General features: G+C 42.0%; 1 protein-coding gene across 1 annotated transcript in view; it reads right to left on the reverse strand.

Moving 5' to 3' along the window:
• The window catches only part of MID1 (midline 1), a 180,928-nt gene that overhangs the window by 71,644 nt on the left and 81,932 nt on the right, over window positions 1-27,352 (reverse strand). Inside the window, 1 exon segment of the mRNA XM_032620096.1 lies at window positions 17,041-17,136. Coding sequence (XP_032475987.1) covers window positions 17,041-17,136 — 96 coding nt within the window.

Here is a 27,352-nt window from a genome sequence, read left to right on the forward strand (position 1 = left end):
ACTAAAGCACCACTGAGCGGCAGACGAGCTGAGGATGTGGCCAGGAAGACGAGGGTACCGGGAAATCTGTGTGCAAGTAGGCTCTACGTCCCACTGCAGACTGCTGGCCAGGTGCAAAGAAAAATGTGAGGATCTGAGGGTGCTTTGGGGTTTTATTGTCCAAGGCAGCTGTAATGAACATTCCAGATCCTGGGGCAGAAGTTAGACAGAGTCGCCAGAAGGAACAATGCAAGGGATTCTAATATTTGAGTTTGTATATAAAACTGAGCCAAGGAGAGCTGAGGAAGAAGCAGACTGTATTACTGTAATTCATCTATCAATAATATGTTTATATGTAATCTTCATCCTAAAATTCTCTCACACCAAAGTCAAATATCTGTGGACCGAGCTGAAGGAGATGAGAGAGAGGAAAAATTGGCCACGTTCCCAGGGTCCCTGTCTTTGGAGGAGAAACTAGAGTACAGGATAACCTTTTAAAATATAATATTTAGCATGTTAACTTAATATTGAACACTTTTCACTAAGACTTTTAAAAGTCCAAGAAAGGCTTTAAAAAAAAAATAATGGAATTCCTTCATCAAGTGCTTTTGGTGAGAAGTAGTGATAGCATGGATAGAAGCCACATGTAATCCAACCTTTACTGTAGAGTAACGTGGTGGAAAACGATTTGGCCCAGAGGAGACCAACTATACATATTAACTATCCAGATGGGATTTTGTTTTATTTCCACTACGGGATCCAAAAAAAAAGCTCCCAGGAACCTCATGATAAATCCTCTTTTCTTGAGGTTTCTAAAATTACGAAGCTTGAACGCTGGATAACGAATCGAGATGCCATTAAAAAAAACAGCAACAGGGCTCCCCTGGTGGCGCAGCGGTTGAGAGTCCGCCTGCCGATGCAGGGGACACGGGTTCGGGCCCCGGTCCGGGAAGATCCCACATGCCGCGGAGCGGCTGGGCCCGTGAGCCATGGCCGCTGAGCCTGCGCGTCCGGAGCCTGCGCTCCACAACGGGAGAGGCCACAACAGTGAGAGGCCCGCGTACCGCAAAAGAAACAAAAAAAAAACAAAACAAAAACAGCAACACACTGTGGTGAGCTAAGCAATAAAAGCCTTCCTATAAACGAAACATAATGGTAACGATACATTCAAAGTGTCCGGCAAGAACGCCCGCCACCGCTAATGCCTAAAACTTGGAAACGTCACCACAAAAGAATTTTTCTCCCAAGAGTAGCACACGCAACATGACCATCCAAGATGTTGTTGATGTCGGTCATTCTGCAGTAAAGCAAAATCGTCTAACGAGGTGAAATTATTCGTTTGTTTAAATTTATTTATTTTATTTATCTATTTTTGGCTGTGTTGGGTCTTTGATGCGCGCAGACTTTCTCTAGTTGTGGCGAGAGGGTGCTCCTCTTCGTCGCGGCGCACAGACTTCTCATTGCGGTGGCTTCTCTTGTTGCAGAGCATGGGCTCTAGGCGCGTGGGCTTCAGTAGTTGGGGCTCGTGCGCTTCAGCAGTTGTGGCACGAGGGCTCAGTAGTTGTGGCGCACAGGCTTAGCTGCTCTGCCACACGTGGGATCTTCCTGGACCAGGGCTCCGACCCGTGTCCCCCTCGCTGGCAGCAGATTCTTAACCACTGCGCCACCAGGGAAGTCCCGAGATGAAATGATTTAGAGTGAACAAGGGCTAGAGGAGGCAGGAGTTCAGAACTCAGGGTCCCGAGGAAGTCTTCCCGGGATCGAACACCAGGTCTTTCTTCCTTACCAGTTGTATGTTCTCGGCCACTTGCTTCAACTATCCATTTCTCAAGTTCCCCATCTGCATAATGTAGAAAATACCAACTTCTACCTGGCTGACCAGATGTTCCCCCAGGGGACAATGGCAATGTCTGGAGACATTTTCCGTTGTCACAACTGGGGGCAGGGGAGAGGGTGTGTGAGTGCTACTGGCATCTAGAGGGTAGAGGTCAGAGTCGCTGCTAATTACACATCCTGCGATGCTCAGGACAGCCCCCGCTAGAAAAGAGAATTATCCAAGCCTCAAATGTCACCAGTGTCGCGGGAGAAACCCCGGGGGTGGACTGTGGTGAAAACTAAATGAATGAGTACCTGGAAAGCCACTGAGAAATGCTCGGCAGACTATAATTACTCAATAAATGTTAACTACCACTGTGGTTAAGGAGCTCTGTTTATCTGGAATGTCCACATACAACCAACACTTTATGTTCTAGGACCATGTGGCCTGGGCCAACTACCTGGGGACTTTCTAGCATGAATCAAAACTTGTATCCTTCATCATCTTTCACCAAAACAATAGCTTTGGAAGCTATAACATGAGGACCGATTCCGGAATTTTCGAGTTACTTTCAAATCCCGAATGTATTTCTTATTCTTCTTGATGCAATGGGAGGTGAGGGTTGGAGATGAGTCTTCCATGATCTGGAGCGAGCGTTGGGAAACTTTGCCGTAAAGGGCTAGACCGTAAATATTGTAGCTCTGTGGACCGGAAGGTGTCTGCTGTAACTACTCGATGCCCCCGTTGTCATATGCAAGCAGCCACGGATGATACGTAACCAAATGGGTGTGGCCGCGTCCCAATAAAACTTTACTTACAAACACAGGTGACAAATCAGATTTGGCCCTAGGGGCATAGTTTGCCAACCTCTAGCACAGAGGAAAAGAGTCTATGGAGTCTGGAGCCTTTGGGCTTTGACGTGAAAGAGCTGCAGGTGTGAAAAATGTGTTGAATTTCTGTGAGAATGTTTTCTCATTTGCATACTTTCAATGAAAATATCTGCAAACTCTATGGCACTTAATAGGCGCTTGATAAATAATAGTTTTCTTCTTTCAGGGCATGAACAGACCCAAAGACTGAACTCACAGGATTTCAATTTGAAAGTGAAAACACACTTGCAGTATGGTTTTTACTTTGCCCGCCATGTCCTGCCGACTTCTGTCCCAGTTATACCAAATGCTGCTCTTGCCCTGAGGTGTTTCTCGACTACACTCAAGTAACTTCAGGCTTACATTCTTGGCATGAATGCCGCTGACTTCCCCTTTTGTGTTTAATGGTAACTCTGTTCAAAGCCGTTCCAAAATGAAGAAGCAGAATGGAAGGTGTTGCTCATAATTCATTCAAAAACAATAAACTCCTCCCTTCCTTTCTCTTATTAATTACACACTTTAGAACACAAGCGCTCTACACCCTTCCGTTTGGGTTGGGCACACAGAAAGGAAAAAAAAAAAACAAATCTGTTAATCTGTCATGGGCAGTTGTCTCTATCGAGTCTTTTCATAAAGTTTCTGGAGAGTGCTACTTTCTATGAAGTGATTCTGAACCAATCTGTTTGGCAAAAATCTCCTTTTAGACGTTGTGGTCAGAGCTGAGAAGTAACTTCTGGAAGAGGATGGTTGAATGCAGGGAGGATGGAGGTGATATGTTTCAGGGAAGGGAAGTCGTTCCTGATGGAAAGAGGAAGCTTTTATCCCATGACCTTCCATTACTCATTTTCAATCTTACATGTCATTTCTCATTAAGTGGCATTCTTTTTAGCTGTTGTGCCGTGATTCCTGAATAGCAATGGACTGGAAAAATACAAAGTTGGACTCCTATTCAGGCTTGACTTACTCAAGGGTGGGTGCCATCTGCTCTCCTGCAGAGTTATGGAGAACAGGGGTTGGAGGCCGGCTCTTTGGTCTTCCTGACAGTGAGTAAAGCAGACTTGATTATGTCACTGATTAGACTTGCACTTGGAAGTATAACTGGAAAATGTCAAGCTTTGTTCTGGCTTTCTGATATATCCACAAGCACTAACTACGCCCCATCTTGTCTGGTTGTTGTCACTCTAGAATACCAGCAGAAGCTGGGAGGTTGATTTCTAAATATTTTTGATGCCCAGTGTTTAATATTCGTATTTATTCAAATACAGTGAAAGGGACAGTTTAGAGAGAACGAACAACTGAGCTATGGTCACCACGGGGAACATGGATTGGGTGCTATCATTCCGTTTGAGAGGAGGTCTGTGACTCTGTTCCCCTTGGAGTGGAGCATGAGACTAGGATGAAGTACTAGTTGTCACCAGGAAATACCAGTAGGGGTGTGGGGAAGTGAGATAGGAGGAAACGTATACAGCCAGTTAAGTGTGATTTCACCAAGGCCACTGTGGTCAAACGGAGATGAATCCCAACGGGTAACTCTGGGAAACAGTGCAGAATGCTATTTCCAGCTGATGGGAAGGAGAAGGGTATTTATCTACTATCTCCCATCAGTGGCTGCTTGAAGCCTGTTGGGGGGTGGGTGGGCATGAACTCCTCTCCGGAATTAACTGGGGTGGGGGTGGGAAAAGCCCCCAGGCAGAGTCTCAGCCTCTTGCAGCTGGAAGCTCTCAGGCCCGCGGACACGGGACTGGTGAGTACATTACGGGCCTGGCACTGACAGTCAGAAAGGAGTGACTGCTAGCTGGATGTTCCTTAAAGAAGAGCTGTCATAGAGGTCAGAGGACACTGGTGTCACAGTCGTCCAGTCTGTCCTATATGTAGCTCCAGTGACTTGCTTAGGACTCCTTGCAGAGCTAAACGGAGTTTGCATCCGACAGCACTTTCTATCCTAACCTTGGTCAGTCCTAACCTTGGGGCCACAATCCACCTACAAACTTCCGTTTGCGACGGACCGTGAACGGGTCTAAATCTGAGCAATGGGTCTAAATTCCAGCAACTAAGTTGCCTGGAGAAGAAAACGCATGAAATCTAAATACATATATTTCTCTCCCTCTCCCCCCCCGCAACCCATTAACTGAAAGGTCAGCTGTATTTCTATACACAAACCTGACGGCTGTTGCCTTCTCACCTTCCTACCTGGGCAACAGAAGGCTCTGTTTACGTTTGTCAGGATCGGGGGTGGCAAGGAGGTGGCATCCTGCCAGGTAATGGGACCGCTGCTTTCTTTAATTTTATTACCAAGAACAAAGCCCTCTTATTGTTTAATAGAACACTTAAAGGCAGGCCCCATAAGCATAGCTCTCATTTTTTTGAGACCACAAATATGAGGAATTCTTTAAGGCCATGTCATGAAAAACAGAAGGAAAAAAGTACTTTATTCTGCAAAAAATTAAAGCAACCCTTTGTTGAAGCAGTCGGGGCCCGACTCCAGGTCAGCACGTGTGTGCACTCACTGTCTATGGCATTCGTTTCCATTGTCCACTGAGGCGGCCATTGTTTCGTTAAGGTTAGATAGAGGCTATGTCAGAGCTACGAAAGAAATCACCTTCCTCTAGGAGATCATCTCTTTGCCATCCTCATTTCCAGATAACACGCTAAAAGAAGGAACCTCGTGCACCAAAAATAAACAAGCCGACACTCTCCCCTTGCAAACTCTATTTATAAAACTGGGAACCACACAGATCTTAATGCAGTGATTCTTCTGATTCTGCCAGCAAACTCAACTTTTGATGCCGTCCCTGCTTCTTAGCTCTGAGTTTTAGAGTACACGTGGCGAAAGCTACTGCTCTCCAGAGATCTTTGCAATAGTCTTAGTAGCTAAGGAACCAAAGTAAGAGGAAATGCGCATGCCCTTATCCCTCCCTGAATAAGGATGTTACCGTTGTACAAGTGATAATACACGAAGCAACCCTATGGACTTGTTGAGCGCCTACCACACGAGAAAGGGAACTTTGCCTTTTCGAGAAAGTGACTGCACTAGAAAACAATTAGCAAACATGCCAAGTGCACACATAATTAACGGCTAAACCATGGGCTACAGAAGTTCTAGCACCGTGGGGTCCAGTGTGACAGCCACTAGCCACTTGCAGTTTCTGAGCACTTGACATGTGGCTAGTGTGAACCGAGATGTGCCGTGAGGATGAAACACGTACGTCAATCACTCTTGTACTGATCACGTGTTGAAATGATGTTTTGAATATATCAGGTCCAATACATTGTCTAGTACAATTAATTTTCACTATTTGGTTTTACTTATTGAAAACTGTGTTTACTCGGAAATTTAAAATTATATATGTGGCTCCCATTATATCTCGACTGAACAGTGAATTGGGAGGCTTCACTCTGGTGGGGTTGGGGGTGTGGTCTTTCCTAGGCCTCACGTTCCTCTAACTGACTTCCTTTGCATCTTTCACCTCGTGGGTCTGCACCATCTCTCTTTGAAGCTAGCCAGGCTTACTTAATTTCCTAGGGTTCTCTTCTGAAACTGTGGTGGCACTCAAAGTTATGAAGTGAGGAGAAGGGGAGATGGGAGGGAAACTGGAGAGCACCGCTGCTGTTCAAGATGGGCTTTGCCGAAAGGACAGTGACAAGTGAATCTAATCTGGTTTGAAAGAGAAGAGGAGAGACCACAGAATTCAGATGTCTGTCAGTTGCTGATTTTGAGGCTGCAGTGTGAGTGTGAGTGTGAGTGAGAGTGTGCGTGTGTGTGTGTGTGTGTGTGTGTGTGTGTGTGTGTGTATCACGAGAGTCTGATATCGAAAACGTCACCATCTTCAGACCTAGGTTGACTATCCGTACTACATCTGTGGAGGTGTTTAAAAGGGTTTCCCTCCACTTAATTCCAAGTGGCCTTCTGGTCATTTTCTAAGGAAAGGAAACATACTGTCCTGCTTCCCAAGGAGTCCAACCAACTAGGAGAGGGAATACACGGGCGCTTAAAGGCCATGAGGATTCTCGCCCAAGGACTGTACCTATATCAACAAATCACTATGCAGTTCTCCTTAAGCTTTTACGTTGAAATTATGGATCTCGTTATTCTATTCATAAATTCAAGAAATTTTATGAAACCAAGAATAATCACTCTCAGGGGTCCCTGAATCAATGTTTGATTAACTCAAGTTGAACAGACTCAACTCCATTAAACAGTCACTTCCATCTATATATTAGTTGATTCAGTTCCAGTACACATTTTAAGAACTGAGCTAAAACTTACATACAGGGAAATGCATAAATAAATCTTAAGGGACAATTCAACGGGTTTTGATAACCAACCTAACCAACAGCTTAATCAAGATATGTTTTCATTGCCCCAGAAAGTATCCTCAAGCCCCTCTTCCAGTCAATTTTCACCCCCTCAGGTAATCACTGTTCAGATCTTTATCACCAAATTCCTGTAACATTTTAAATTGCGTTTATAAATGTAACATATACTTTACAACCACTTTAAATGCTTAACGGGACAAAATTAAAACCCTAAGGAGGTAAACCTTCCCAAGTCCGTAGGTAGCTCTCAGAAATCTAATAGAAACTTACCAATGTAGTGAAACTCAAGTTCTAGTGAACATTCTAACGTTGGCTTGAAACAAACGACTTTATGCTTTCACCTTAAAATCAGAGGTCTAAAATAAATTACATGTTTCAGATTAGAATCTCAAAGCTAACCTGTCAAATTTCTGTAGTATGTCATATTGTCTTTAACGCTACAAACCCTTAAAATACAAACGTATGTTTTAGTCCTAAACTGTAACCCAAAATACTGATTCTATGCCTATTGTTTACGTTTTCATTTTTTTTTGTTTTTTGTTGTAACATCACTCTCAAACTTCCAGGGGAGGAGGGAAAAAAGAACTTTATTTACTTAAGGAAGTAAACTGCTCATCTCAAAGAAGTTGAGGTTACCAGGTCAAGGATTAACAGTCAAAGATTTGAGAATAATTCACAAGACCCGAAGGCTCACTGGTTCTGCCGGTACCACTCATGTATACCCATTGGGCCCTCGCTATCATGGGTTGGACAGAGGTTTCCAATTCCCCAGCAGATGCGAATGTTTCTGGTCGTGAGAGCTCCCCCTAGGAATTTTTAATCATGTCTTTCAACTCTATCACCTGGTTTGGGTAGCTGAGGTCGGGTAACCACTCCAGTTGCTTTACTACTTGATTGGATTCAACCCATTTCTTTACTGGCCGATTCTTGTTCCGTCTGGCTTCAAGTCATATTTCTGTGGTGACATTTACCTCAAAGGGCCATTAGGATATTGAAGTCAGGAGGTTACAGTAGGAGTTTGTCAAGTGGTCATTATCGTTTCTCATATACATTTGCATAAGGCCTACCACTTCTGCTTTCCCTACACCACAGTCTACACCTTGCCGTGGAGCTATACCCACTCGATACAGTAACCATCTCTTTCTAACACCCGCAAGAACGGACAAGGCACCATCTTCCTAACCTGGGTAAATAGATGGAAGGTATCCTTGAACTTAGCACAGCCTAATGCCAAGCTTGCCAGGTCAGAGAATTAGGCTACTATGATAGTTTTCATCACCTCATATATATGAACCTGCTGTTATATCTAGTGAAAATACTTTTAAAAGCATAGTAAAAGCTCTATCACAAATTCCTAAGCCAGGAAGTTACCTCACTTGGTTGTAAAAATCTTTGTGCTGGTCCTCACTGAAAGCCTTGTACGTTCAGGGGTAGCCTCAGGCTTTTTAAATAGCTGAATTTAAATTTTCATATTTCTGTTCCAAACAAAAAAAGCCAGTGCTACAATTGCGCTCTTGTTAACAAACATTTGATATGCATGACTCATCTATTTTGCTGGGGAGTTTCAAAATTAGAACAAAGCTTTTCAGTTTTCCCTACAACATTTAGCGATTAAAAACAGAAGTCAGTTGAATAAAGGTAAAAGATGATGTGTCCTGTTTTTCTCATAATCTTATATACAGAGATAATTTCAGCTTGATTATCGCAAAAAGCAATTTTATATTGAGAAAAATAATTTCAACTAGATATTTTTAAAAAACTTTTATTGATGTAGAGTTGATTTACAATGTTGTGTTAGTTTCTGGTGTACAGCAAAGTCATTCAGTTTTATCTATCTATATTCTTTTTCATATTCTTTTCCATTATGGTTTATTACAAGATATTGAATATAGCTCCCTGTGCTATACAGTAGGACCTTGTTGGGTTTTTTTCTTCTTTTCAAAAAAAATGTATTGCCGTATAGCTGGTTTATAAACTAGATATTAAGACCCAGAAACAAAAGAGGCTGGTTCAGTAACAAAATGATGGATTGATGGGTGGGATCACACTTGTCTCTGGATGGCAGGCACAGGAGCAATAATGGGACTCAGTTTTCTACCTGACAGTCAGTCACCTTCTCACCTGGGATCATTCCTTTCACACCTCTGACTGTCTCACCTGGATCCATCCAACTACCACCATCTCAAGTGAAAGCTGAGTTAGAACTATGATGGCAATTAAAAAAATTTGTCATGACCCATTCTTATTATTCTTTATATCACACCAGAAACAACTCTGCTGCTCTAATCAAGCATCTAAATATTTCAAGGCAAGAAGGTTGTGTGTGGAATAGGGTAAGGGGAGACATGATAAAGAATTCCTGTGTTATGGGGAGAAACTACATGAAGATATGTCAGTAAAACCATGTCTTCGCTCTTCATTCCTAATGCTCAACCATCTGGCCTCCCCAATTAAGGCAGATTATTTCATATCTGAGTACTAGCCTTGGAAATCTGCATTGCTGAATTCAAATAGGTAAGAGGGATTTGTCTTCAGAGGCAGGTACACGTGATCATGCTCCAATACAAACCACCTGGTAGGATTCTGAATCTGACACAATAGTTCATTCCATCCAAATTGGAAAGACTATAGATGATAAAAGGTTTGGATCATGTTTTAAAAAAAGTTTCAAAGCTGAAATTTGGGAACGTTATTCTGAAGGTAATACCAAAGTAACTAAGCCTTATATTCATTCGTTCATAAGATTCATCTCTTATTCCAAAATACTGGAAGACGTTCTACTGATGTCTTCTCATTAGTCTTCATGAATATAACTAAGAAGGAAACAGGATCCAATGCCCTTTATGAATCAATTTTTTTACGGCAAGAGCACAGACATTCAAGTATGTGTTACATACTACCTCAATAAACAAGTTAAATTTAATCTCCACTGAGAAAAGCTAAATTTGCTTCTTGAGTTGTCAATTTTAGCAACCTTGGTTGAGTAAACTGGATACAAAGCCATTAAACACATGCAGTAGCCAAAAATGAATCTTCTCATGATTCAAAGACATGGAAAGATATCCCATGCTCTTGGATTGGAGGAATATTGTTAAAATGGCCATACTACCCAAAGCAATCTACAGATTTAATATGATCCCTATCAAAATACCCATGACATTTTTTCACAGGACTAGAAAAAATAATCCTAAAATTCATATGGAACTATAAAAGACCCAGAATCGCCAAAGCAATGCTGAAGAAAGAGAACAAAGTAGGAGGCATAACCCTCCCAGACTTCAGACAATAATACTACAAAGCTACAGTAATCAAAACAGCATGGTATTGGCACAAAAACAGACATATGGATCAATGGAACAGAACAGAGAACCCAGAAATAAACCCACACACCTACAGTCAATTAATCTTCAACAAAGGAGGCAAGAATATACAATGGGAAAAAGGCAGTCTCTTCAGCAAGTGGTGTTGGGAAAGTTGGACAGCCACATGTGAATCAATGAAGTTAGAACTCACCCTCTTACCATACACAAAAATAAACTCAAAATGCCTTAAAGACTTAAACATAAGACATGACACCATAAAACTCCTAGAAAACATAGGCGAAACATTCTCTGACATAAATTATACCAATGTTTTCTTAGGTCAGTTTCCCAAGGCAATAGAAATAAAAACACAAATAAACAAATGGGACCTAATCAAACTTACAAGCTTTTGCACAGCAAAGGAAACCACAAACAAAACGAAAAGACAACCTACAGAATGGGAGAAAATATTTGCAAATGATGTGACCAACAAGGGCTTAATTTCCAAAATATACAACAGTTCATATAACTCAACAACAACAAAAAAACAAACAACACTACCCAAAAGTTGGCAGAAGACTTAAATAGACATTTCTCCAAAGAAGACATACAGATGGCCAACAGGCACATGAAAAGATGTTCAACATTGCTAATTATTAGAGAAACACACATCAAAACTACAACGAGGGGCTTCCCTGGTGGCGCAGTGGTTAAGAGTCCGCCTGCCGATGCAGGGGACACGGGTTCGTGCCCCGGTCCGGGAAGATCCCACAGGCCACGGAGCGGCTGGGCCCGTGAGCCATGGCCGCTGAGCCTGCGCGTCCGGAGCCTGTGCTCCGCAACGGGAGAGGCCACACCAGTGAAAACTACGATGAGGTACCACCTCACGCCAGTCAGAACGGCCATCATTAAAAAGTCTACAAATAACAAATGCTGGAGAGGATGTGGAGAAAAGGGAACCCTCCTACACTGTTGGTGGGAATGTAAGTTGTTGCAAGTTCGGAGGTTCCTCAGAAAACTGAGAACAGAATTACCAGATGATCCAGCAATCCCACTCCTGGGCACATATTCGGACAAAACTGTAATTCAAAAAGATACGTGCACCCCTATGTCCATAGCGGCACTATTCACAACAGACAAGACATGAAACAACCTAAATGTCCATCAAAAGATGAATGCATAAAGAAGATGTGGTAGATATATACAAAGGAATACTACTCAGCCATAAAAAAGAATGAGATAATGCCATCTGCAGCAACAGGGATGCAACTAGAGATAATCCTACTAAGTGAAGTAAGTCAGAAAGAGAAAGACAAATACCATACGCTATCACTTATATGTGGAATCTAAAATACGACACAAATGAACCTATCTATGAAACAGAATCACTGACATAAAGAACAGACTAGTGGTTGCCAAGGGGGAGGGGGTTGAGGGAGGGGTGGAGTGGGAGGTTGGGGTTAGCAGATGTGAGCTTTTATATATAGGACGGATAAACAACAAGGTCCTACTGTAGAGCACAGAGAACTATATTCAGTATCCTGTGATAAACCATAATGGCAAAGAAAAGAATGTATCTATATGCATAACCGAATCGCTGTGCTGTACAGCAGACATTAACACAACGTTGTAAATCAACAATACTTGAATTAAAAAAAAAAAAAAAGAATCCTCTCCAGAGAAGATGAAGTTCTGTGTAGTCCAAGAGTTCCTTTTCTCCTTTGTCCTGAGAATCTTAAGACTTAAACTTAAGAGACCAATGTTTACCACAGTGGCTTCTCATAATCCAGTTTCTGAATGCCACCATATTTGCAGTATCACCTTATCCTTATTCCTGAGCTGTTTAACGAAGAGCCATGGATGACTGTGGGTTGTCTGATGTGGTTCCAGAATCTGACTCTAAATATACCTTGAGAACATTCTCACAAGGGCTCATGTGGGGTAGGAATCTAACCCTTATCTGCAAGTGACAGTGGATCACGACTTTGGACGTTCAAGTTGGCCCCTAGCAGGATACACGTCATCCAAGATCAGACACCTGTCCACAAGAAACAAACAGCACCTCTGGTGTTCGGATGGTGGTCTTAATCCAGTGGCTGTAGATGGAGCAACTGTCAAGGTTTCCATAGACAGAGAATGCTCTGACATAAAACGACACAACAAAATGAATTGAAACATAAAGGTTCATCTTTCTTTTAACCCAGCAATTTTTTCCTTATTTCAAAGTTTACATTTGAATGCTTTTGAGAGCTTGGTGAATGGCTGAAAAATTCTTTTACAGACCCGCATCTGTTTTCCCTAATCAGTTTTTACCATTTCTTAAGCTATTTTATTAAAATAAAAGAAAAAAAATAATTTAAAGACTTGGTGTGAAAATCAACGGCAAAAGGACACAAAAAAAGTGAGTATAAACAAGGCCAAGATAAGCCAAAGGACTAAAAAGCTAAAAAGCCAGGACTTTGACGGGATGCTGGCTTAGAGAATGGCCTGCTAGGATGAGCTTGGGCAAGGACGGTGAAGTCAGCTGAGCCTTTATCTTCTCCAAAATGCTATGGCAATCAGACATCCTTTCATAGTTTTTCTCTACCATCTCAATGTGGATTTAGTCACTGGTTACCTGTAATTCCCAAAATGAGTATCTATTGCATATCCGGGTATTGTATTCCCCGTGAAAGAACTCGATTCTCAGAATGTGTGGAGAATATGATATCCGTCATTGATTCTAAGTATTTGCTTAGCTAATAAACTAGGTCCTCTGATTTTTAAAAGAAAATGGGGAGGGGGCTTCCCTGGTGGCGCAGTGGTTGAGAGTCCGCCTGCCGATGCAGGGGACGCGGGTTCGTGCCCCGGTCCGGGAAGATCCCACGTGCCGCGGAGCGGCTGGGCCCGTGAGCCATGGCCGCTGAGCCTGCGCGTCCGGAGCCTGTGCTCCGCAACGGGAGAGGCCACGGCAGTGAGAGGCCCGCGTACCGCAAAAAAAACAAACAAAAGAAAAGAAAATGGGGAGGAAGACGAGATGATGAAGAGAAATAGTCCATATATGATCTAAAAATGTGAAGTGCTACAGCCGATCCAGATTCTGACCACTTTTCATGGACTCGTTCTACACCCCATAACTAACTCCAAACTCAACCCAAGGCAATTTTCTATTGCATTCTTCCCTTGCAGAAAACAAAACTCCGGCTAAAACCCACTAATTTTTAGAATCCCACCAAATTACACAAACATTTCGTGGGAGTTGACCTGATGTTTCCTTTTCAATGCCTCTATCTCTGAGTCCTAGACTGCCTTGGCCTCATACCCTCTGTCCTCTAGTTTTAAAAAAATTTGGTACTTACTATCAAAAAGCTATTTCACTTGCTTGTTTAAAAACAAGCTATGAAAACAATGGGGATGGGGGTGGGAGACCTTCAAACTCTTTTCATTCTAAAGAAAAGCAGAAGTGAATCCCAGGAAGGAGGTGTGGATTTATAAGGATGTGGCATTTCCTCAGGATTTGGTGGGAATTCATTGATTTCATTTACAACAATTGAGAGTTGCCTCTGGGCTTTGAGTGTTTTTAGCTCCAGCTGGCACAGGGATTATTTTCCCCTGGAAGGCTCACACCCGAACACAAGGACACCTTCAGGCAGAGGAAAAGGAAGAAATAAGGTCTAGGAACCTAGGATGTGAACCAGGAAATTCTTTTCCACTGCACTGATTTAAAAGACTGTCATGCTGGTGCCTAACAAATCCCACCACCTTTTTTGGAGCTTACTAGTGCTGGGACATTTTCCCTTGGATGTGTGATCGTCTTGCATCAAGAGATCCATACTATTTTCCCAATAACCAAAAATATCATTTCCTGAAAAGAGTGAGGGATGCTAATTGTAATTGTAAAATTTACACAGCGTTCCTCAAGCCCTCACTAAACCTTCAAAACCAAATAAAGTTCAAACTCAGATGCAATGTTAAAGCCCACTGAACCCTCATCTCTCCAAAGCCAGTTCCTACTTATCCACCCTCAAACACTTTCTATTCCTATAGGATGAACTCCTGGCTTTGTGTACATACAACTCTTCATTTTTCCATCCCCATGCCTTGGTTTGCCCTGCAAGCAGTGCCTCTCCCGTGTCTCCACAGGCCCGAATGTTACATACCCTTGAAGGCAGCCTCACACCGTGTATGACCTCTCCCAGCTGAAAGAAATTTCTCACTTCTCTGAAATTCCAAAGTATATAATCCCAACCTCTCTCGTGGCAATTCGTTTTTCTATTTGGTATTACTCTTTCATCTTAGTTGAGATAGTAAGCTCCGTGTGGGCAGGGTCCTTTCCACCTAGCACAGGGCAACACACACAAGGAGGACACTCCCCACGCACTAATGGAATGAACTAGTGCGACCACTTACCAAACCAAAGTAACTGACCTCGGACAGAAGTTGACACCCTCACCCAGAAATACGTGTTTAGTGAACACAGCTCGGAGATCAACAGTGTCCAGAACAGGAAGAGGAGAAAGTCAGGTTAAGCTAAATTATCCACATCTTGGAAATAAGGCAAAAAAGAAGACTTGAGTCGTTCTGGTGTCATACTAGGGCGGACTCCATGAAACCAGCCTAAGGAAGGGGTCATCTGACTCTCCAGGCTGGGATGTAACGGAGTTTGACTTTCTATTTACTATTGATGAGGGCTTAGTCTCTGCAAAGTTAAATGTTAACTTAGAGAAAACTGATGGTATGCAACTTATTTTGCTCAAATGTAATGATTTTATTGCCCCTTAGGTCACCAACCAGTTTTGCATTGAATTTAGCTGTCTTACCCTAGCATCCTTTTACCTCCCAACCCCCATGTTTGTACGTATCGGTCTCTGATACGAATCCTCCTTTAAGCCAGCTTTATCATCTATGCTTATTCCTTCATCAAAGATTAAATGAGGCAGACTCATTTGATTATTATATGAGATGTAGATGCTCAATTTTTAAAAATTATACTTTGAGAATACGAATAACTATGAACAAGGGCACACGTAAAAATAGGTACTGCTGGTATCATTATTTTTCTACTTATAATTTTCTTTGATTTTTATCTAGAATCAACTTCCTAAGTACCAAATGTATTCACACACACATTTCTTTCCATTCCAAAGGATTTATACAGAAATAATAACAGTGAGTGGGATGAATATTCTTTACTCTTTGTCTAGAATAACTTCTAATGGCATGTACGTGTCTATTTGAAAGTCTGCCGCAATCAGTTCAGTAATACCTTTATTTTAAAAGCCTGTATGTCAACTAAATACCTAATCTTTTGAAATAAAAATAGAGTCTGCTTGTAAATTTTGTGAATGACACATGTGTCTATCATTTGAAATTATTGAACATTACAGAATGTAATTTTACATGTTAGGATGAACAGCATTTTTTTAAGTTCAAGCCATACTAATATTGCATTAGGAGCGAGACAGTTGTTCTGAAATCACTAAAGGCCATAATAGAAACCAGACACTAATGCTTTAAGAAGTAACTAGCTGAAACTGAATGAAATAATCACCTAATCCATAATGCATTTGTAAGATTTTGCCATACAACACAGATAATTTTTTCTTTTCTTTCTTTCTTTTTTTTTTTTTTAACTGAAGAGAAATAATTCTTTCTTATGGTCCTAAACATCAAATGCTATCACGTCATAAAAATGAAATATAGCACATGGATCATTGCTTTGTTCATCCATTTAACTCTATAATACCTATTCACTTCACCCTATAATGAAAACATTATGCCCGTTCACTATTATTTACAATGTTGTTAAATCAGCAAGGCTCCAAATGCTCCCTCGAAAGATCACTGCCAAAATCGAATCTGTTCTAAGCGGAGGGTTAGAAAGATCTGGGTTCCGCAACTCGCCCTTGCCGTCAGTGCTGCCTGCATGCTCTTGAGTTAACCCCAACATGCTGCGGTTGTGGTCAATTTCATGGAAACATAGCTGACAACCAAGGTGTATTTAATACACACCTGTAGTGGGATGAATTGTATCCCCCCCCCAAGAAAAGGCATGTCCAAGTCCTAACCCCTGGTATCTGTAAATATGACCTCATTTGGAAGTGGGGTCTTTGCAGATGGAATCAAGGTAAAGTGAGTTCATACTAGAGTAGGGTGGAGCCTAATCCAATGACAGGCGTCCTTGTAAGAAGGAGATTTGGACACAGACACAGAGACACACAGGGAGGAGGCCACGTGACGACAGAGGCTGAGATTAGAGCGACACAGCCACAAGCCAGGGAACGCCAAGGATTGCCTGCATCCACTAGGAGGTGGGAAGAGGCATGAAAGGACGCTCCCCATGAGCCTTCAGAACGAGCAAGGCCTTGCCAACACCTTGATTTTGGACTTCCGGCCTTCAGAATGGCAAGAGAATCAATGTCTGTGTTTTATGCCATCCAAGTTTGTGGTGACTGGTTACCGCAGCCCTCAGAAACTAATACAACACCTTTTAAATAGTGCTTTTTTGGGCTCTTCTCTGTAAGAGTGATTCAAATCTACAAGATGAGGAAAGCTGGATCAGGGAGAGCTGTGATAGGAGCGGGGGCAGAGCAAAGCAGTGGATGGGGAGAGATTCTCGAAGGTTCTAGTTCCTTCTGATTTCATCCATGTTGGATATCTAGCTTCCGCAAAAACTCTGACTTTAAGAAGATTCCCATTGGAGAAATATAAAGGGTGAGGGTATAAAAACCGTGATCAAGCAGTTTTCATATGAAAAATAGCACACAGAGATACTCACCTCCACATGTTGACATGTTTGGATGAGTTTAGCCAAGAGCGTCTCCAGTTCCGTGTTCCTCTTAATAAGGTTGGTGAGGTTACTCTCTAAGTTTTGCTGTTCAAAAAAAAGAGAGGAAAATATTATTCTGCATACTTTTAATACTTTAGTATACACAAAATTACTCATACTGAGGAAAATGGATACACTTTTAAAGAAATCTCAATGAAATCTACACAGTTTCAAGTACTTATAGATTTAAACTGGATTTTGAAAAGTCGCAGTGTAAAAGATTATTTTCAAAATGTTCAGATCTCACTCTTTTTGTTCCTGCTTCCTGTACGAACTCAGGCATATTTCGCTGAATAATTAGTCATAGGTTATTTCCAGGTTATGAACGAGGGAGAAAAGAGGTAATTGGATTTCTAATTCCTTTACCTGAATCAGAAATGGCAATAATAGAAGGAATATATTCCCACATCAAATCAACTACTGTTGGATTTTTAGAATTTACCATCTTATGGGCAGGCTGAGGTCAATCCGTGGGACGAAGGTCTGAACTGTCCAGCTATTGGTGACACTATGGTCATTTACAGGCATTGATAAGAAGTCCTCATCATACACGTTTACTCATAGTACGTTTCACTGTACACGCTTCTGTTCTTTGCCTATCAACCTATCAATGCCAGATCAAATTTCCTTCGATGCTACATTTTTCACATCACTGTTCTCCTTAAGAATCTAGAACTATTCCCTGTTCCTTTAGAACATCAACATTTTTTGAAATTTAGTTTATTGAAGTAGAGTTGATTTACAATGTTGTGTTAATTTCTGCTGCTACATGCTCCACCGTTTTTCCCCTCAGGTCCCCACTGCCCCCTCGCTCTTCCCCCCTTCTCAGGTCTGCATTTCCTTTCATTTCTGATCCTCGGAGACTTTCCACTTATGTTTAAGCTTGGTTATTATTCTTTAAAATCCATTTTAAAATATTTTATCTGTAATTCTCATGTGTTCAGAATTCAGAGGGAGGTTTGGGGCATTATTTCATCTGGACTGGAAGATCAACAGGAAAATCTTCCATTTCGACTTTGAGACCCTCAAAGCGTCTCAAATATAAATATTTTAAGGGAGAAAAAGAATCGTTTCTCCCCCGAAGGGTGGGATACCACAAAAAGTCAGAGAATGAACCAGACAGAGTGATTTAGGTGCGACTTAATGACCTCATGTTTGCATCAACGAAAAACTTGCTTTCAAAGTTCTTTACCACCAGCACAAAAGCCAAATGTTTTTCTACTGCTTGAATTAAACAAAGTGCAACCCCTTTATGGCCCGGGACTAGAGAATAATTTCGACGCCTTCCATTATTCAGTGTCTTTGACTTAGATGTGACCACTTTACGGTATATTTATTTGTCAACTTCTTTTTGTATGTTCGTCTTAGGGAATCCTTTTACTTTTCTTTTTGGCTGACCCTTCAGAGCAGGAAGTTACCAGGGAAATACATCACGAAACTGTTTAAAGTTCAACTGTCATAGGTACGACTTCTTAAGCTAGTCAGCAAGAGATCCAAATAAATATAATCTAACACATTTAGACTTTACAAACATCTGCTTGCTTTTCCCTCCCTTTATTAAGGATACATCATGTATAAAATCTGTTTTTAATCAACTAATATGCAGACTAAAGCCTGTGGTTTAAACACATTGACCTATCTAGATCCTTTGGGGTTATTCAAATTTAAAAAGTACAAGTGTTACTGAAGCCCGCAAAGAATTACCAAGTCACTTAGAAGTATAATAAAGGGAAATGAAGCTGAGAGAGAGAGACTTGTTTCCAAGAGGTACCAAAGGGACTGACAACACTTTTCAAGAGAGCCCGGGTAATGGGCAGGTAAACAAATCCAGTCCTCAATGAACCATGCATCCATAAGCTTCCACTACGGGGACTTCTGTGGAGTTTTCTCGAATTTAACTGTATCACTAACCTCGTGTGTGGTGATCGGCAGGTCCTATAACCCCTTGATTTTGACTGTGCCTTGTGCAAACGAGAGATAACATTTTTTGGCATCAGAGTCTTGGGACTAAAGTGGATATAAGTATCTACTTCCCTATGGATATCTAAGGAATTCTACAGAGTACCCCCCCAAAAAGTTCTAGTTTCCTGTTCTCACCTCGAAAACATCAATACATTTCCATCTCCTTATGGAGCTGAACTTTGCAGAAGTCCAAGGAGTCAGGCATGAGTGGCCACACATGTAGAGTGAGGGGCCTGGGGCTACGATCCCGGTTGAATTCTCCTGGACAAATGACGCTTGGGCTCAGTTTTCCCATCCATGATGTGTAGAAACAATAAATGCACCCATTTATGCTACTGTTCAGGTCAGAGGAGAAAATGAAAACACACCAGGAACTATACAAAGGCTTGTTGAAGAAATCATGAATTGTAGGGTGAAACATTGTTTGGTGTCAGTACCAGACACTACGGGGGGCCAACCCCATGCCTGCGGCAGTCACCGTTCTCAAGCTTGCTGGTGGCTTTTTGCTGCAAGTAGCTGTTCCTTTAGGCTCCAGGGCTTTTCCTGGCCCCAGGCAGGGCGGGCGGGGGGGGGGGGGGGGGGGGGGGGGGGGCGGGGGGGGGGTGCTGGGGAGGAGGAGGGACGTTGATGCCCCTAGGAGCAGCCCTCGTCCAGCAACTATTGGCAGTCGGTGGATGAACTGCCCGGCTTCCCCACCTCCAGGTGGGATCACTCTGAGTCGTGTTTCAGAAAATCTCCCGAGAGCCCGCACGGGCAGGAGCCCGATGCCCACAGCAATCACCTGCTCCTGACCATGCCCTCTTTCCGCTTCCTCTCCTTCTCTGTTCCGCCTCCCCTCTCCCTTCCAGATGCTTCCGGGATCACCGCCCAATTCGAATTCTGAGTCAGGGTCTTCTGGGAGAATTCAACTAAAACTTTTTCCATAGACGTCCTAATCTCTTAGTTTTGAGTATTCCTTCTTATGAGGAATAGCCAAATTAACAGAAGATTGTATTGCTTTTGAAAGATATTTGCTAATACAAGCGTTTGTTTTCTCTTCCCTCTTTCTAACCTTTTGTACAGATCACATAGCCTCCAAATTCCAGGCTCTAAACCAGCAGTGTCATTAGAAATACAGTGTGAGCCACAAATGGGAGTCACATCTAAAATTTTCTAATAGTCATATTTCTTTAAAAAACATTAAAAAGAAACAGGTAAAATTAATTTTAACAATATATTTGACTTAATTTCCAAAATATTATTATTTCAACACATAATCAAATATTTTAAAACTGATGAGCTCTGGTACATTCTTTTTCTCTCTTTTTACTAAGTCTTTGGCATCTGGTGTGTGTTTTATACATATACCATATCTTGGGGTCAACAAAGCTTTTCTGCAAAGGGCCAGGTAGTAAATAGTTTAGGCTATGTTGGCCGTATGCTCTCTGTCGCAGCTCCTCGATTCTCATGTTTTAGTAAGAAAGTGGCCATAGACGATATGTAAACAAGTGGGCAGGGCTGTGTGCCAATAAAACTTTATTTACAAAAACAGGTGGTGAGGGCTTCCCCGGTGGCGCAGTGGTTGAGAGTCCGCCTGCCGATGCGGGGGACACGGGTTCGTGCCCCGGTCCGGGAGGATCCCACGTGCCGCGGGGCGGCCGGGCCCGTGAGCCATGGCCGCGGAGCCTGCGCGTCCGGAGCCTGTGCTCCACAACGGGAGAGGCCACAACAGTGAGAGGCCCGCGTACCGCAAAAAAAAAAACAAACAACAGGTGGTGAGGAGATTTGGCCCATAGGCCAAGCTCCTTCCTGGGCCCGGGCATATGCTCTTCCCTCTGGAACGCATCTGCATGGCAGGAAATAATTCTACTACCAAGGAGAGAGCATAACAAAACCACAGTATGTGTTGAGTACCTGCTGTATATCATGGCTTAGTCCATTCCCATTATAAATCCTCAAACATTCACTGTGGGACCAATTAGCATGGAAAACTGAATATTCATTGGAGAACACTTCTGAAATTGAATGTAGTAAATCAACTAACTAGTAAGTTCATTTAGCAACTACTATAGATTGTTCAAACAACGACTTCTACCCTTTAAGGCTTTTCTCACTGGTAGTGTTGAGTGTGAACCCAAGAAGAGGGACTTGACAGTTTAGAAGCATTCTGAAGGGATGCTATACCACTCCATTAGATCACAAGATCTCAGGGAAGGCCAATACTACACTGTTGAATAAACAAGCGTTTACGTGACTAGACAGTCTAGCAATTATCACTGACACATCTATTTCAATTTCTACCTAAAATCAAGTTGTTCCTAGCCTTAATTCATTGTCTCTCTCCCGGGTATTTTTTTATAGTACTCCTTATGAAGGGAAAGGAAGCCTTTGTTGAGAAAGATGAGGCTTTTGTAAGTGTGCGACTATTCGTTGTAATTCAACACGCCCCCTCCTGCCAAGCCATCACCACCAAAGAGGAATATAAATAATTCAAGATGGTCCTTCTAAAGGTAAAGATGCAATGAGTCAGATTTCGTTTCTCCATATTAAGCAAAAGATTGGGTACAAGTCAAATTTGTGAAAGACAACATTGTAAAACATGTGTTGCTTCAAGAGTGAGGCTCCCCTGCATACTTTCTCCGCAAAGGATGACTAATTTTTCCTGTAATTTTTGTTTTAACACATACACTTCTAATGCATTTTCATGGAGCCAGACTCAGCCTCCCGAGTTGATCACTGAACAATCATGGCAGGATAGCTGATTTTACAACCCATCTCGATACAAGCCTTTAGGCATGGTTATGGACGCCAGCTGAGAGGAGTAATCCAACTTAACAGATGACCTTTGTACTTCTACATACACCGAGACCCAATCAAATAGCAAGGTAAGCAGACAAAAATACCCCTCATTTTAGCCTTTGGAGACCTGTACCTAAGGGTCAGATTACAGGAATGAATGACTTGTCATTGAGGACTACTATGAAAATGTATGCCTGAAACAGGAGATTTCAGTAATTCCTTTCGGGTTTGTCCAGGCCTAAAGAATGTTTGCCCTTATTCTGAAGTCAACGCTTCAGAATGTCTTTAAAGTATAATATTAAGTCTGGATACCTTTCAAGGCAAACACAGATCTGGCTTGTTCCATTCCATAATATTCAGAGTGACACTCAGGAACTGTGTTCATGGCCCTGACACCCAACACCGCCCCTCCAGCACAACCAGGATATGAACACGTCGAGTGCCACCATCCGTATTTTTTTTTCTAACCAACTTTAATCACAATCCTTAATATAAAAACACACCCGTATTAACACATGCCACCTGCATAAAAGCATAAATTCTTAACATGTAACTAAACTCTTAAGATGTTTTAATTACGTTGCAGGAATTTAAGGCTATCTTCAGGTTCAACTCATGACAGACCGCAAATCTGTGTGATTTATGCTGGTTTGATTTTTTAATGCCTTTTTTCATTGGTTATGATAGTTAACACTTCCAAATGCCCTGGCAAGACAGGTCGCCCAGGGAGCTTCCAAAACATAATAAAACCCAATCTGCATACAAATTTAAGTCTAGTGTTCCATGGACGACAATTTAAGCCATTTTGATATGCAATACTGTAGTTACCTTGTCAGGTTTTATTCGATATTTCTATATTAACACCACAGAATCGGCACCATATATTTATAAATTCCATCGTCAGGAGTTCAGTGTTTATTACTGTAATCTGGTAGTCAATAATAGAACAATTTTTAAATACCGTTTACGGCCTTAGAAGAACTTTCAGATGTTAACGGAGATAAATAAATCTCTTAGTATAATTATATTCATTTAGTTGTGATTTTAGCAGATCCAGTGATGACTACTTATTTCCAGGTATTAGAGATGTGAGTGGCCTTGTTCATTCGTCATCCCTCGGCCCTATTTCTGCCTGTAGTAAGAGAGCTGAGCAACTGACCAATAACACGTTTGTCAGTTTTGAGAATCAATATTGAGTGAAGGGAGCTGGACTCCTAGGAAGCTTTGAAAGTCTCTGAACTAAAAATAATGATCTCCTACAAACCAGTGGTTACCAGAGGGGAGAGGGAAGGGGAGAGGGACAATATGGGGGGGGGGGGGGGGAAAGGGTTATTATGGGATCATATGAAATCATGTGTGTGAAACTTTTGAAAACTGTAAAGCACTATGGAATTTAAAGAATCTTTCATTCAATAAAAAAGGAAAATCTCGATTATTAAAAAAATAAATTGATCTCCTAAGAGAAATGTTCTAGAGAAAATGACTATGACTTTTATCATTGGAACATACGGGGAGCATTTTGTAAGATGACAGCATAGGGGTAAGAGCCATGAAGGTCCGATATGGCAGCCGTCCTGCAGTCTTCTTTGGTCACTGGCCCCAGTCAGGTTCTCGAATTTTCCTCAACCCAGCACTCTGGGCTGCCATAGAATTAGATGGTGGGGCTTCCCTGGTGGCGCAGTGGTTGAGAGTCCGCCTGCCGATGCAGGGGACGTGGGTTCGTGCCCCGGTCCGGGAGGATCCCGCATGCCGCGGAGCGGCTGGGCCCGTGGGCCACGGCCGCTGGGCCTGCGCGTCCGGAGCCTGTGCTCCGCAACGGGAGGGGCCGCAGCAGTGAGAGGCCCGCGTACCGCAAAAAAAAAAAAAAAAAAATTAGATGGTGCAAAGATTATGGGACTATTGGAAAACACACTAATAGTAGTTATTTTGATCAAGTGAGAGCTTTCAAGTTGGGGAAATATTTAATCTCCTAAACCAGGGGTCAGCAAACTACAGCCCACAGGCCAAATCCTGCCTGCTGTCCCATTTTCTACGGCTTGCCAGGTAGAAATGGTTTTTACGTTTTTAAATGATTTTTTTAAATCAGAAGAAGGATAAAATTTTGTGACACATGAGAAATATATGAAATTCAAATTTCTTTGTCCATAAAGTTTCATGGGAACACAGATACTCCCATTCGTTGATGGTTTCTCTCTGCTTTTGTGCTACAATGACAAAAACTGAGTACTGGCCCTTTACAGAAAATTGCTGTCTCCTTGGGGAAAAAAAAAATCTTAAAAAAGAATCCACGGCCTTCTTATTTATTAATACAGAGTATTTTCTCTATTGCTCCAAACCACTTAAAAATTTCAATGTAACTCAATTTGCTTAACATGAGAGTGTGGGAGTATGGCTAAAATTTCAATCATTCTCCTTCTCTAAAGGAGAAGATCTTTCTGTTGGATACCCAAATAATTTTTAACTCACAAAAGAAAAAAAAGAGCATTAAATCACCGGTAAACTGCAACGTCTGAATAAATTCCTCTGCAACCTTTGCTCAGAGGAGCAGAAGAGTCAGACCAGGAAAGAGTAGGAAAGAATCTTAAGTTGGATCAAGGCTGCTATAGCAAGAACATGGTCGAGAGTGAGTAAAGAAGACAATGGGCATATATCTGGAGAAAACTCTAATTTGAAAAGATACATGCACCCCAATGTTCATGGCAGCGGTACTCACAATAGCCAAGAAGTGGAAACAACTTAGACGTCCATCGACAGATGAATGGATAAAGAAGATGCGGTACCTATGTACAATGGAATACCACTCGGTCACAAAAAAGAACAGAATAATGCCATTTGCAGCAACATGGATAGACCCAGAGGTTAGCATACTAAGTGAAGTGAGCCCGACAGAGAAGGAAAAATATCATATGATATCACTTATATGTGGAATCTAAAATGATACAAATGAACTTATTTACAAAACAGAAACAGATTCACAGACACAGAAAACAAACTTATGATTACCAAAGGGGAACATGGTGGGGGGGATTAATTAGGAGCCTGGGATTGGCAGATGCAAGCTACTGTGTATACAACAGATAAACAACAAGGACCTACTGGAGAGCACAGGGAACTATATTCAGTATCTTGTAATTAACTATAATGGAAAAGAATATGAAAAAGAATACACACACACACACACACACACACACACACACACACATATAACAATCACTGTGCTGCACACCAGAAACTAACACAACATTGTAAACTGACTATACTTCAATTAAAAAAAAAGGCACAGCACAAGGATCAGTCAGTTCTTTCCATTCTGCAAATAAGTGTAAAGTGCTGGGTTCCGAGTACACCTCCAACGTGAAATTACTCATCGATTGCTGCTTCCATCAGTTTTCTTTTCCTCAGCATCTTCTTTCTTAATCATAAAATACACCTCAAAGGACACCTTAGAGCACTGGATAATGAATGTCTTTAAAATCTGATATTGATGGATGCCATACGCGTTGTTTGTATATGTCACTTCAAGCTTTACTTCCTCCATCACTCAGAGATTGAATAATTTTGATTTTATCCCCTTTTCTCTGTCTTAAGTAGATGATGACATTGCCAGATACTCATTAACAAACATGTTCTGGCCTTTCTACTTAAATAGGGTTTTAACTGATACCATCAAACATTTTTACCAGACCTGAATGTCTCGTGGTGGATGCTTAGCCTCCGATGAATGGAAACATTTCTTTTTACATCTTTATTCTTAAGATACTGTGGGAAGACCAAATCTTTTTCTCAGCCAGTACCTATACTTCATGTTGAATGAAGTGAATATATCGAATGTATTTCAAGCTAAAACAGTTGAGTCTTTGATCTAATAACGTTGCACAGGTAGCTATGATTTGCTTTGTTTCTACAGCAATTTTTATTTCCTCAAATTTTTAGGTTCTTCTGTAATTCAATACAGATACAGGTACCGCAATGTTCACTGCAGCACTACTTACAATAGCCAGGACATGGAAGCAACCTAAATGTCCATCGACAGATGAATGTATAAAGAAGATGTGGCCCATATATACAATGGAATATTACACAGCCATAAAAATGAACGAAATTGAATTATCTGTAGTGAGGTGGATGGACCTAGAGTCTGTCATACAGAGTGAAGTCATAAAGAGAAAAACAAATACCGTGTGCTAATGCACGTATACGGAATCTAAAAACATGGTACTGATGAACCTAGTGGCAGGGCAGGAATAAAGATGCAGATGTAGAGAACGGACTTGAGGACCCGGGGAAGGGGGGGAAAGCTGGGATGAAGTGAGAGAGTAGCATTGACATATACACACTACCAAATGTAAAATGGATGGCTAGTGGGAAGCTGCTGTGTAGCACAGGGAGATCAGCTCGGTGCTTTGTGACCACCTAGAGGGGTGGGATAGGGAGGGTGGGAGGGAAGCTCAAGACGGAGGGGATACGGGGATATAGGTACACGTATAGCTGATTCACTTTGTTATACAGCAGAAACTAACACACCATTGTAAAGCAATTATACTCCAATAAAGATACAAAAAATAAATTTAAGTTTTAGAGGAATATGCCTTTTCTGGACCCGCTGCTGAAAACGAATTAAAATTCAATACATGGTCAGCTTTGCTCTTGAACTTGTGGCATCCCCAAAAGGGTTCATGATGTTCACAGAAGTCATATCCCCATCTGGGTAGTGGGAAAAGTATTAAAGTCAAGGGAGGTTACAATCTTCGGCTAAAAAAATATATAGATTAAAATTCCATTCCATCCAAAGTGGGTCTGGTCTGTTAAGAATTTACAAAATCAATGTTGTGCAAGAGAATTCCCCATTTGGGACAGCCTCGAGAATCAAAGAAGAATATGAAAGCATGGCATTGTTTCTCAGCCCTGTGTAACCTTCAAAGACAGAACCTTCCTTGGGTTTCAGGCGTCTGAATCTCAGATTCCTTGAATTCACTGCATCCTTCATCCCTCACTTCACCACCTTTACTTAGCCACTTCCTCTGCTTTTAGTAGGACTGAGGCTGTCTTTGTCCAATCAAAGTGAGTTGACTGAGTCCAAATTAAAGCAACATGAAAGTTATGGAAGGAAGGAAGCAAGGTGACAACCATCCACTGGGTGAGTGGTTCCCACCCTGGACTGCACTCTGCCCTCACTTGGGGGGCTACACAAATACCATGCTTGGTCTACACCCCCTTCCCGACCAGAGACTATGAATTACTTAGATTGGGGTGAGGTCCAGGGATTGGGATCTTTCAAACTCCCGAGGAGGGGCTTCCCTGGTGGCACAGTGGTTGGGAGTCCGCCTGCCGATGCAGGGGACACGGGTTCGAGCCCTGGTCTGGGAAGATCCCACATGCCGCGGAGGAACTAAGCCCGCGAGCCACAACTACTGAGCCCGTGCGCCACAACTACTGGAGCTGCGCGCCTAGAGCCCGTGCTCCGCAACAAGAGAAGCCTCCGCAATGAGAAGCCCGTGCACCGCAATGAAGAGTAGTAGTC

Source organism: Phocoena sinus, chromosome X (assembly GCF_008692025.1).
Source record: "Phocoena sinus isolate mPhoSin1 chromosome X, mPhoSin1.pri, whole genome shotgun sequence".
NCBI classification, from domain to species: Eukaryota; Metazoa; Chordata; class Mammalia; order Artiodactyla; family Phocoenidae; genus Phocoena; species Phocoena sinus.